Below are 12,035 nucleotides of genomic sequence, written 5' to 3' on the forward strand. Positions count from 1 at the left end.
TGAGGCTTTGATCGCCGGTATTTTGTTGGCAAAGGAGATGGGAGCAAAGGAGCTGATGGCCAAGAGTGATTCGTTGTTGGTCACTGGGCAGGTAACTGGCGAGTTTCAGGCCAAAGATCCGCAGATGGCGGCTTACCTGGAGTATGTGCAAGAGTTAAAGAGGTCCTTTGTTTTGTTTGAAGTGGTGCACGTGCCAAGGGAGCAAAATGCCCGAGTTGACTTGCTAGCCAAGCTCGCCAGTTCGGGCAAGGGGGGCAGGCAGAGGACCGTTATACAAGAAACTTTGAAGACACCTCGAGCATTCGTAGCAGATCACCAGGTTCTTCAAGTTTGCAAGTCAATGGAAGGGACGGTGAGGAGTCATAGATCTTTGACTCAGGAGACTTTGAGGACGCCGAGAGTTAGAGCACATCCAGTGGGAGAGACAAAGATGATGCAAGTTTGCGCTATCCATGAGCCAGATACATGGATAACGCCATACCAGCGCTACATGGCAGATGACGTGCTCCCAATGGACCCGACGAAGGCTAGAGAGGTAAAGAAGAACTCCAGCAGGTTCACCCTCATCGATGGCGAGTTGTACAGGTTTGGGTTTACACATCCCCTTTTAGTATGTGTACATGGAGAGAAGTGCATGAGAATTATGGCTGAGCTCCATGAGGGGATTTGTGGGAGTCACATCGGAGGTCGAGCTTTGGCAACAAGAACTCTCCGTGCAGGTTATTATTGGCCCACAATGAGGGAAGATTGCAAGAAATATGCCTAGTGTTGCAAGCAATGCCAGCAGCACGCCGGTTGGCACAAGGCGCCCCTAGAAGAGCTAAAGTTAATTTACAGCCCCTGGCCGTTCCATACGTGGGGAATCGATATTCTGGGACCCTTTCCATTGGCGATAAGGCAAATGAAGTATTTGGTTGTGGCGATCGAGTCCTTCACAAAGTGGATTGAAGCAGAACTAGTAGCCCATATCACCGCGCACAAGATTCAGAGTTTCGTGTGGAAGAATATTGTGTGTCGGTTCGGTGTGCCTAAGCGTTTGGTATCAGACAATGGGACTCAATTTGCAAGCCACCTGTTGAAGAAGCTGTGTGGGGATGTTGGAATACAACAGGTGTTTGCTTCTGTGGAGCATCCACAGACGAATGGGCAAGTGGAGTCAGCCAATCGAGTTTTGTTGAGAGGCTTGAAGAGGAGGTTGGAGAAGGCCAAATGGTCTTGGGCTGAAGAAGTTCCCCGTATAGTATGGGCATATCATACCACTGAGCAATCGGGAACCCATGAAACCCCGTTTAGTTTGGTATATGGGTGTGATGCGATGATTCCAGTTGAAAACTAGGAAAGCTCGCCGAGATTCCAAAACTTCGTGGCGGAAGACTCAAACGAAGAAAGGAGAATGAACTTGGATTTACTGGATGAAGTCAGGGAGGAAGCGCGGGTGAAGGCCGAAGCAGTGAAGAGGAGAGTTGAACGCAAGTACAACTCTAGAATAAGGCCAAAGCAATTCAGAGATGGCGACCTAGTGATGAGGAAGGCCCACCAGTATGAGATGGAGAACAAATTGTCACCCAAGTGGACAGAACAGTTTAGAATAACCGAAGCACTCGGGAACGGCGCCTACCGCTTGGAGACGTTGGCAGGAGGGGCGATTCCTCGCACTTGGAACGCCACCCATCTCAAGTTTTATTACAGTTAGAGCATTGTAAGTAATGGTTAACTTGAACAGTTTAAAGCAGTTTCAGTTAAAACAGTTTTTCAAGGGGGCACTCTTTTTTCCCTAAGGAGGGTTTTTAATGATGCCACCCAATAAAGAAGGTTTCGAAGTTTATCAAAATTTCCAAGTTATTAAGTTTGCATGATTATCGTTTTTAAGTTTTCGGGAAAGAGACTTTGTCGCCTTGTGTAGTTTAAAGCAACGGTGAATTCAGATCGCATGCATTCAGTACAAAGTTTTAAAGCATAAAGTTTTAAACCCTCATCGCCACCTGGCGATCAGAGGTACAAGTTAAAGTTTTAAGTCTTCATCGCCACCTGGCGATCGGAGGCACAAGTATAAAGTTTTTTAAGTCCTCATCGCCACCTGGCGATCAGAGGCACAAGTATAAAGTTTTTTAAGTTCTCATCGTCATCTGGCGAGAAAAGATTTAAAAGTCCTCCTCGCCTTGAGCGAGTGTAGGCGAGAAGAGATTAAAAAGACCTCCTCGCCTTGAGCGAGTGTAGGCGAGAAGAGATTAAAAAGACCTCCTCGCCTTGAGCGAGTGTAGGCGAGAAAAGATTCAAAAGCCCTCCTCGCCTTGAGCGAGTGTAGGCGAGAGAAGATTAAAAAGTCCTCCTCGCCCTGAGCGAGTACAGGCAAGAGCAGATTGCAAGACCTCTTTGCGTAAGCAAATTGAGGCAAGTTTGAAAGTCCTCAGTGCATCCAGGGGAGGAGGAGATGTAACCCCTGGGCAAGTTGAGGCAGCACGAAAAGCCCTTTTCACCCTCAAGTGAGTTCAGGCAAGATGAAGCTGAAAAGTCAGGGGTGTTAATGATCTTAAGTATGGGAAAAGAAGGTTGATGGAAAACGCCTTTTCCTTGAGTGAAACATCAATATTGACCTAGTAAGACCAGTTAAAAAAGAGGTTAAAGGATGGCTGGGGAAGGTTCGCAGAGGACGCCTCACCACCTAAATCATTGTTCTAAAACTTAGGGAGGTAGAGAAGGATCCGAAAGGCGGCTCTACCCCCAGATGAGGGAACAATGACTTAAGCTATCTCAGGTTGAAGACTCGGGGAAAGTAGAGGGAGATCCGAAAGGCAGCTCTCCTTCCAATCGAACAAAGATGAAGTCATGAGGTGGCCCGCAGGGGACGTTTTCAGTTAAAAGGAAAATGGTGTCGCCGAAAGCCTATGGCTTTGAGATTGAAACAGAAAGAAGGTTACACGGCGAGAACCAGATCAACAAAGTTTTAGGCGATAACATAGAAACACACATGTCACTTGGCAGATCAGGCGAGCGAGATTCCGGATACTAAGATTGACCCACGCCTACTGCCCAGTAAGTGATTTCGTGTCAAATGTTATTGCTATAGACTAACAGTTTGTTTAAGTTAAGTTGATTTCCAGAGAATTAAGTATCAGTTTGTGCTAAGTACATTGGGTTGAGTAAAAACTAGCCAGTTATATCAGGTGATTGCACAACAGATAAAGTTAGAAGCCACATATATACATGTATATCAAAACAGTTTGAACAGAATGAAAGTTATTACATATAAATCAAAGATTAAATACAAGGGTTTCAAGGTGATAAAATTGAATTGGCAGATGGGAGTAGTTAAGATGGAGGCATGATCTTGCCATCCACCACTTCGTTGTACACTGAAAACTCGGAGAGGTCGAGATCGGGGAATTTGCAAGCAAACTGCTCCAAAGCAGCCCCAAAGCCTGAGGTAAGAACCTGGGCAGCTTCAAGCTCAAGCTCGTCGATCTTTGTCTTGAACCCACTGTTCTCTTCACGAACCTGGGCAACCTCAAGTTCAAGCTCGATGATCTTCTTCTTGAGCCCACTACTCTCCTCGCGCAATTGGGCAAGCTCTGTAATAGTGTCGTTCAGTTCTTTGGACTTCTTGTCCCGATCCACTTCGACTTGCCCAGAAGGGTTTCCCTCTCGGTCGACCTCTTCTCCAGTTTGGCCATCTTGGCCTCGTCAGCTTTTCGGGCCTCCTCCAGCTCCACAATTCTGGTCCTCATAGGAACGAGCTTGCTCTCTAACTCAACGGCGTCTTGAAGTTTGTTGTGCAGTTTCTGGCGCAATTCAGCTTTGAACTTGCGCAAACTTCGGAGCTCGTCGTTGAGAGCATTTTCCACCCGCGAGAAATCTAGCCCTTGCATCATCATGTCACATTTGACTTTGTCAGCTTCGACTCTCGCGGTGCTCGCCTCCTCTTGATGGATGCGGTTATCGATTTCGAACTTGCTCAAGGAATCTTTCAGACCTTGACCGACGATTTGAGGAAGACTCTCGACAACCATGGCGTTTAGGCGCGCGGTGAAGGACTTCAAGGCTTCCTGGAGAGGAGCTGGAAGGGCTGGAGTTGGAGGAGGAGGTGAAGGTTGATTTTCACCACCACCCTCGCAAGGTTGGATGGCGAGGGGAGTCTCGAGGCGTGGTGGAGAGGCGGGTAGTTCCGCTGCAGCTTGAGAAGAAGCTTGCGTATCTGCAAGCTGTTCAGGTATAGCTTCAGCAGCTGAGGCATTTGAAGCAAGAACATCCCCAGCGGACTCGAATGGCGTGGAGGCGCTGGGGGGGTTCTCGGCGTAGTCGGGGATGGTGCCTTCAGCTGCTGGTGGCTCAGCTACAACTCCCCTTTTTCTCTTGCAGACTAGCCCATCCTTGGTGCTTTCGTCTGCCTCTTCGTCCGACACCACCCTAGGGGCCTTCCTCTTAGCCCTTTTGGGTAGCAGCTTCTTTCGCTCAGGGGTAGGATGAGTGACGACAGTGGATGGGCCGACCGGGGGAGATTTTCCTTGGGCGGCAGGGGCCTCTGCGACGGAGTAGGGGATGGTTTGGGAGCCCGCCGCCAGGTTATGGAGTTTGGCAATGGAGCGCAGCTTGGCCATCTTTTCTTTCCCCAACATTGTATCTGCATAAAGAAACCAATAATCACAAACCAGTCCAGTACAAGCAGTGTGAGTTAATGCATGGACTAACTAGTTAAGACTACGTGATAAAATCAGAACAACACAAGCAACATCAAATATAAAGACAGGGTGAGGCGAATTCAAGGAAAGGGAACTCGGAGATGAGGGGAAGACAAACCTATATGAAAGTCCAGTTGACTTTCGTGGAATTCATAGGTGATGATGGAGGAGGTGGCCAAAGTTATGTTGGAGGAGGCAACTCCTTTCCAGAAGTTGCATAGGTCTTTGTCGAGCTCCCCCATCTTTTCTGAAGTTGTCCTTAGACTCCTTCTTTCCCTTGTTCACCCAATACAAGGGAAATCCGTCGAGGAGAGTGGGGTCTTGGTCATTGCAGCAGACACGCACGAACTTGCCTTTCCAGTCTTTGTAGGATTGCTGGAAGATGGAGAGCATGGACCTCCCAGCAACCCCGTTGAGGCTGACCCATAGACGATCGCCTGGGTTCTTGGCCTCGAACAAATAGAGGAACACGTCCACCGAAGCTGGGTGTCCCAAGTGCGCTCAGATAATCTGATATGCCCTGACGAACGCCCAGCTGTTGGGATGAAGCTGGGCGGGGGCTATGTCAAGCTCGGTCAAGAGCAGCCTCTCGAAATGAGTGAAGGGGGAGCGGAGCTTGACCTTCTTGAACATCGGGGCATAGACGAACCAGAAGGGCTTGCCGTTGCTCCCCTGGTCGTCAGTGCAGATGGGTTCTCCCGGAGGACAAGGATGAACAATCACCTTGTCATCATGTTCCTTGCTGAAAGAAAGGTGAGCTTGATCACCTTTCTTGAGGCGAAGGACGTCGACGTCGGTGTTGATAGAGGAGGTCTCACCCAGTAAGGCTGAAGTAGCCCATGGATACAGCTGTTTGTAGTCAGGGGGGGTCTCACAGCTGCGCTGGTTTGAGGTGGGGTTGGTTGTGGTTTGTTGGGTCGAGAGGATGCGGGTCTCACGGCCTGGCTCGAAGGGACACTGGGTTCCCTTGGTGGATTGCGAGAAGAAGGGTTGGCCCTACGAGTTTTCGTCGGAGGGTTTTGAGAAGATGGAGGACGGTTTGGAGTGATTTTGGTGCGAGCCATCAGAAGAGCTGCAAAGAAGATGAAAAAGGGAAGAAATGAGAGTTTATAAAGAGAATGACTCAACAGAAAAGAAGAAGGCAGAAAGAACAAGGGGGGCTCGCAAGGAAAAGGCTAGAAAACCTAGACGCAGGAAAAAGCGAAGCAAAGAACAAAAAGAACTCACAACGTATGCTCCAGACAGTTAATGGATGATGCAAACCGATTAAAATGCAGCAAATGTCAGTGGGAAGAGATGAACGGTTACCTTTTGATGATCAGAAGTGTGTAGAGCAAGATGATGATTGAGGGAGACGAAGCGTTCGCTAGAGTATTTCGGGAGTTTAGAGTGAAGAAGAAGATAATGAAACAGTGAAATGGCGCGAAGGTTTTAAGAATTTCGAATGTTGCAAGAAGCGCAAACGGCAACGAATAATATTCGTTGATAAGTCCACGTGTCGTTTGATCGGAGGGGTTGGTGAAATGCCAAATCAATAAACAGTATGAGCGCCAGCGCGCAAGGCCACGTAGGTCGCCGAAAATTCAACTCTCTAGTCTTTTCGCTAGACAAGCCACAGCTCAAGACTAGGGGGCTTGTGTACCGATCAGGTCATCGGGTGTGACGTAGTGTTTAGTAAGTGACTGCGTGGGGCGTGCTTAGCGGGACACGTGGACAAGAGAAAGATGAGTGGTCCAGAAGTGAGCATAGTCTCCGTTTGTGGAAGTGGCGTTCTGTAGTGTACATAATCGGTTGTCGCCAGGTTTTTGTGTCATCGCCGTGTTAGATAATGGAAGATCAGGTGGTCTGACATCGCCACAAGAAACACATCGCTGGGTTTCCCAGTAAACTTAGTTGAAGATGTTGGAGGTTCAGGCGAGTAAATTTAAGCGTGTAAGATCAGTAAAGATGATTGTTACGTCAGCATGGAGCGCGAAGGTCGAGTGAGTTGGAGGAAACAGCTTGCCCATCGACGATGGGATTCCCAGAGTGGACATTCGTCGATGGCGAGGTTTCCTCGGCTAGAACATGCATGGCGTAGCAATGAGGAGGGTGGCACTTGCGACGAGCGATATCGCAGAGACGATGTACTTTGTTGCATCCGATACTCGCCTTGTTGGGTGGTGTTCCAGAGCGTGTTACGTGCTAGATTACTCCTTGAATAGGAGGCTTGGCCGCCCGACTGGTTACTACATAGAAATGACGCTCAAGTTACCCCAGCCCAGATGATGACACGTGTAGGGTTGGATACTACCAGTTACCCCAACCCAGATGACGACACGTGTAGGGTTGGATGCTACATAGAAATGACACTCAAGTTATCCTAGCTCAGATGATGACACGTGTAGGGCTGGGTACTACCTGTTACCCCAGCCCAGATGATGACACGTGCAGGGTTGGATGCGAGCCACGCGTCCAAAGTGTAACTGCCTGGAGAGACAAAAAACCTAGGTATAAAGGTAAACTTAACAGAATTTGCAGAGGTACGTTGATTACGGCTCATTGTTTTTTGGGTTGTGAGCACTTTAGTACGGTTTTACAAAACTTAGTTTTCTCTCAGTTTTTGGGTATTCCTGTTACTGACTTGAGCGTCGGTGCGCCACCGGCCGCAGAGGCGCCATCTTGTGTTTTTAGGTTCTCAGAGAGATCATCTGCAGCGTGGACTTGAAGCACATGTGGTGTTGAAGCTGGTGAAGGAAGATTGTGACGAGGCATCGTTGTTGAGCTTAGTCAACCGGCAAGATCAGGGCCCAAGGTGACGTTCACTAGGATGGAGGACCCTAAGGCGCATCTCACTGCGTTCCACACGCAGATGATGCTGGTAGGCGGCTCCGATGCGTAAGGTGCAAACTCTTCATGAGCACCTTGACTGGGATGGCCATGGACTGGTTCATCAGCCTCCCAGAGGGTCATATCACGTCTTTTGCACAACTTTCGCAGTTATTCAGAGAGCAGTATCTAGCCAACAGGGCTCCACCACCAGTTTCATATGACCTGTTCGACGTGAAGCAGTATTAAGGCGAGACCTTGAAGGAATACATAAACCGTTTCGGGGCGCAAGTGGTGAAGGTTGAGACCACAAAAGAGCCCATGATTGTATACGCATTCAGAAAGGGGGTGTGCCCTGGGCCTTTCTGCGAATCAATCATCCGCAACTGCCCCAAAACTTTTGTGAGATAAGGCGTCGCACGGTGGAACACATCGCGTCTGAGGGGGAAGTGTATGAGAAACGCACAAGTGTTGCGCCCATGCGCCCAAGAATGCAGACGTGTGCGCAACCCGCCAGGGTCAACGAGGCCACGACGGGAAGAAGGAACCAGGAAAGGAGACGCCCCTACGAGGCAAGGAGGCCCCAGCCCAGGGGTCGAGCAGAGGGAAACAGGCCAGCGAGGGAAGGAAATAGACCGCTGAGGCACAATATTGTGGTGGGGCTAAAAGACCTCATTGTTGTGCCCAACATAGTTGACAGGCTGAGGCCAACAGTGAAGTCTGACAAGGTGCTGGGACCTCACAAAGAGTTGTGGTGCGAGTTCCATGAGGCGTTCGGGCACCATATCAACAACTGCTTGGCGCTGGGCTATCAGTTGAATGAGCTTGTGAAGAATGGTTTCCTGAAGGATTATCTTGCTGGGTCTGCTACGACCACAGCCCTGGCAGTACCAGAGGAGGATCAGGCGCATGAAATGTCGGTCCATGGAGAAGTGCACACCATCTCTGGCGGCTTCTCTAGAGGAGGGCCCACTGCCTCTCAACGTAAGAGGTATGTAAGGTCAGTGAATTCAGTTGCGGAGGGGGGTTCAGATGATCAGTGGGAGTCAGACCTCGTGTTTACAAGGGCTGACCTACGAGATGTCGTCCCACATGACAATGACCCCGTGGTCATTTCAGTTGTCACAGCTGGGAGGAAGGTGCATAGGGTACTCGTCGTCTAGGGCAGTTCTGCAGATGTCATGTTTTGGTCGACGTTCAATAAGTTGCAGTTGTCCCCTAACTTGTTGAGGCCCTACACTGAATGCTTGTATGGGTTCACAGGGGACCAAGTTGAGGTGCGTGGCTACCTGGAGTTAAGGACGACATTTACTGATGGAACGGCGTCGCGTACCGAAAGCATCCGGTATCTAGTTGTGAATGCCAATTCAGCCTACAACATTTTGTTGGGAAGACCAACACTGAATAGGCTGAGAGCAGTGGCCTCCACACGCCACATGAAGATGAAGCTGCCAGATCTTAGTGGCAAGGTAATTGTGATCAAATCTGATCAAGAGGAGGCCCAAAAATGCTATGAAAATAGCTTGAAGACAAAGAGAGGCGTGTTCATGGTGCTTGAACGATCGCCCGTTTCGGATACGCCAATGGAGGTAGAGCCCTTGGAAGAGGCGACGCCCGCGGAGTCGACGCCTGTTGAGGCCTCACACGCGGAGGCGACGCCCAAGGAGGATGCGCCCATGGACGAAGCGTCAGAGGAGGCGACGCCCGAAGCACCCGATGGGGCGCCGCCTATAGAAGAAGATCGCAGAAATGAGTCTCGTGCAGAGAGCGTGCGGGATAGGCGACCCCAACCAGTAGACAATGTGGTGGAAAGGCAGATAGGAGGTAAGATGTTCAAGTTGGGACGTTTGTTGAGCCTAGAAGAACAAGATGAAGTGGCAGCCGTGATCTCACGCCACTTAGATGCATTCGCATGGACAGCCTCAAACATGCCAGGCATCGACCCAGATTTTTTGTGCCACCACCTTACCATGGACGCCAAGGTTCGCCCTGTACGACAGAGAAGGAGGAAGTTCAACGACAAGAGGTGCCTCGTCGTGAAAGAAGAAACGCAGAAATTGCTAAGTGCCGGACACATAAGGGAGATACAATACCCTGAGTGGCTGACCAACGTCGTTTTAGTGAAGAAGGTGAATGGGAAGTGGAGGATGTGCGTCGACTTCACAGATTTGAACAAGGCGTGCCCTAAAGATTCATACCCCCTGCCCAACATCGACACATTGGTGGACAGCGCCTCGGGCTGCAAAATGCTAAGTTTCTTGGACGCATTCTCAGGTTACAATCAGATCAAGATGCACCCAAGGGATGAAAGTAAAACGGCGTTCATGACAGAGACATGCAGTTACTGTTATAAGGTGATGCTATTTGGGCTGAAGAATGCAGGCACCACCTACCAAAGGCTAATGGACAAGGTCCTTGCACCCATGTTGGGAAGGAACGTGCAGGCCTACATAGATGACATGGTGGTGAGTTTGCATGAGAGAAGGCAGCACGCAGCGGATCTGGAAGAGCTGTTCACCACAATAGCCAAATACCACCTCAAGTTAAACCCGGAGAAATGCATTTTTGGCGTCGAGGAAGGGAAGTTCTTGGGATTTATGCTCACTGAGAGGGGGATAGAGGCAAACCCTGAAAAGTGCGCAGCTATCATCGCCATGAGGAGCCCAACGTCAGTGAAAGAAGTGCAGCAGCTGACTGGGCGGATGGCAGCTTTGTCAAGATTCATGTCTACTGGAGGTGAGAAAGGCCACCCCTACTTCCAGTGCCTCAAGAGGAATAGCCGTTTTGCATGGACAGATGAGTGTGAAGCAGCATTCCTCAAGTTGAAGGAGTACTTGGCAACGCCACCTGTGCTTTGCAAGCCACGGGCAGGCGTCCCCCTACGTTTATACTTCGCCGTGACTGAGTGGGCTATTAGTTATGTGCTGGTCCAGGAGCAGGATCAAGTGTAGAGGCCCATCTACTTTGTAAGCAAGGCCTTGCAAGGCCCAGAATCGAGATATCAGTCGCTGGAGAAGGCGGCATTAGCAGTAGTGATATGATTCCAATAGCACAATATGAATGATTCTTGACATTCTTAGGAATCATCTTGAGTTGGATATGAGATAGGCACTTTATGATAGAATTGGATCAAGGTTCTATGATCAAGAACTCACCAAGACTAGTACCAAAAACCCAAACTCATATGGAAGTTCCATGTACTGTCAAATTGAACCGATCAAATTGAATGAAAAGGCAAAAGAACCGAACCAAAATGCATAAGAACAGAATTGCACCGAACAATTAAGCTTAGAAAAGAAGAAGAATCAAAGATGAATCGGCAGAAAGTAAAAGACCGAAACAAATAGCAATAGAAGCTAGAAAACCGAACTGAAAAAGCAAAGGAAGCAAGCTAAGACATGAACATAAAAAGAGAAGGAAGGAAGGAGAAGAGAGAGCTCATGAAGATGGAGGAATGGTTGGATGATCACACCACTTAGAGGATGGGGACTCCAAGATGAGTGTGCAAAGCCGCCACTTGAGGTAACCAAAGAACTCTCAAGATAAGACTAAGTCAGGAAGGGACAAAGCTCTCCAATTCTCTCTCAAATTGAGTAGAGTTTCATTAATACAAATTTCCAATCTGAATTGTACAAGCTAAGCACCTTTATTTATAGCCTAGAGGTGCTGAAAAATAGGTGGGAAAATTCAAATAAACTCATTTGAAATTCCCACAAAAAACAAGTCACATGGGAGGTGTGACCTTTTTCTACTATGACACCTCCTAAAAACTACACCTACACCTACTCTCCTAAGTCACATGGATAATGTGACTTTACTTTACATTTTCACACTTCCTTATTTAATATCCACACCTCCTACAAGAGTAAATCAAATGATGCTCTTTTATTTAATGTGAGGTTGGGGCGCATGAGTTGGCACCCAGAAAGTCACCCCCTTGCGCCATATGCACTTCGAGAAATGAGGACTTACACGATGGATTATCCCTAAGTTGGGTTACGACGCTGTAAGGCCCTCCACAGAGAATAGTGATCAAGTCAGAAGAACACGTGGCAGTAAGCACTGAAACATCAATGTTTTCCTGAAAGTTCGCTAAGGTACGCATTAATTTAGTTTACGTTTCGAACGCTTTAAAGCACTTTCAATGCTTTAAACGTTTTAAACGCGTTGAACGTTTTTATACGCTTTAAATGCGCTTTAAGACGCTTTAAATGCTTTAGATGTTTAAAAGGGGCTTTAGACATTTGAGACAGGGATCCAAGTTTCAGTTGACACACACACACCCTAGTTGTTTTGCTCGCGCACCAACTGTGCGCACAGGCAATTAGGGAGAAAACCAGTTACTCAGTTATTTGACCACCTTTAGAGCATCCATTCACGGTGTTTCGATACGGAGGTGTGTCCCTTTGATGTTTCTCGCTAACTGACTTGATCGTCGGAGTGCAAACGGCCGCGAGGATGCCCCTTTGTCCACTTCTTTTCAGGTACTCACAGACGGTGCAGAACGAAGGTGCCCTAGCTCGCGAGGATAAGCCACGCACAAAGACGTCC

General features: G+C 48.7%; 1 protein-coding gene across 1 annotated transcript; it reads left to right on the forward strand.

Moving 5' to 3' along the window:
- Nucleotides 1-124: 124 nt before the first annotated feature.
- On the forward strand, nt 125-766 carry LOC137834087 (uncharacterized). Its single transcript, XM_068642152.1, has one exon. The coding sequence runs from the start codon at nt 125-127 to the stop codon at nt 764-766; it is 642 nt and encodes a 213-aa protein (XP_068498253.1).
- The last annotated feature ends 11,269 nt before the right edge of the window (nt 767-12,035 follow it).

The sequence above is a fragment of the Phaseolus vulgaris genome, chromosome 5, assembly GCF_000499845.2.
Source record: "Phaseolus vulgaris cultivar G19833 chromosome 5, P. vulgaris v2.0, whole genome shotgun sequence".
Lineage (NCBI taxonomy): Eukaryota > Viridiplantae > Streptophyta > Magnoliopsida > Fabales > Fabaceae > Phaseolus > Phaseolus vulgaris.

What these genes read in the sequence shown, in the direction of transcription:
- LOC137834087 (XM_068642152.1), top strand. Translation starts at nt 125, where the DNA reads ATGGCGGCTTACCTGGAGTATGTGCAAGAGTTAAAGAGGTCCTTTGTT.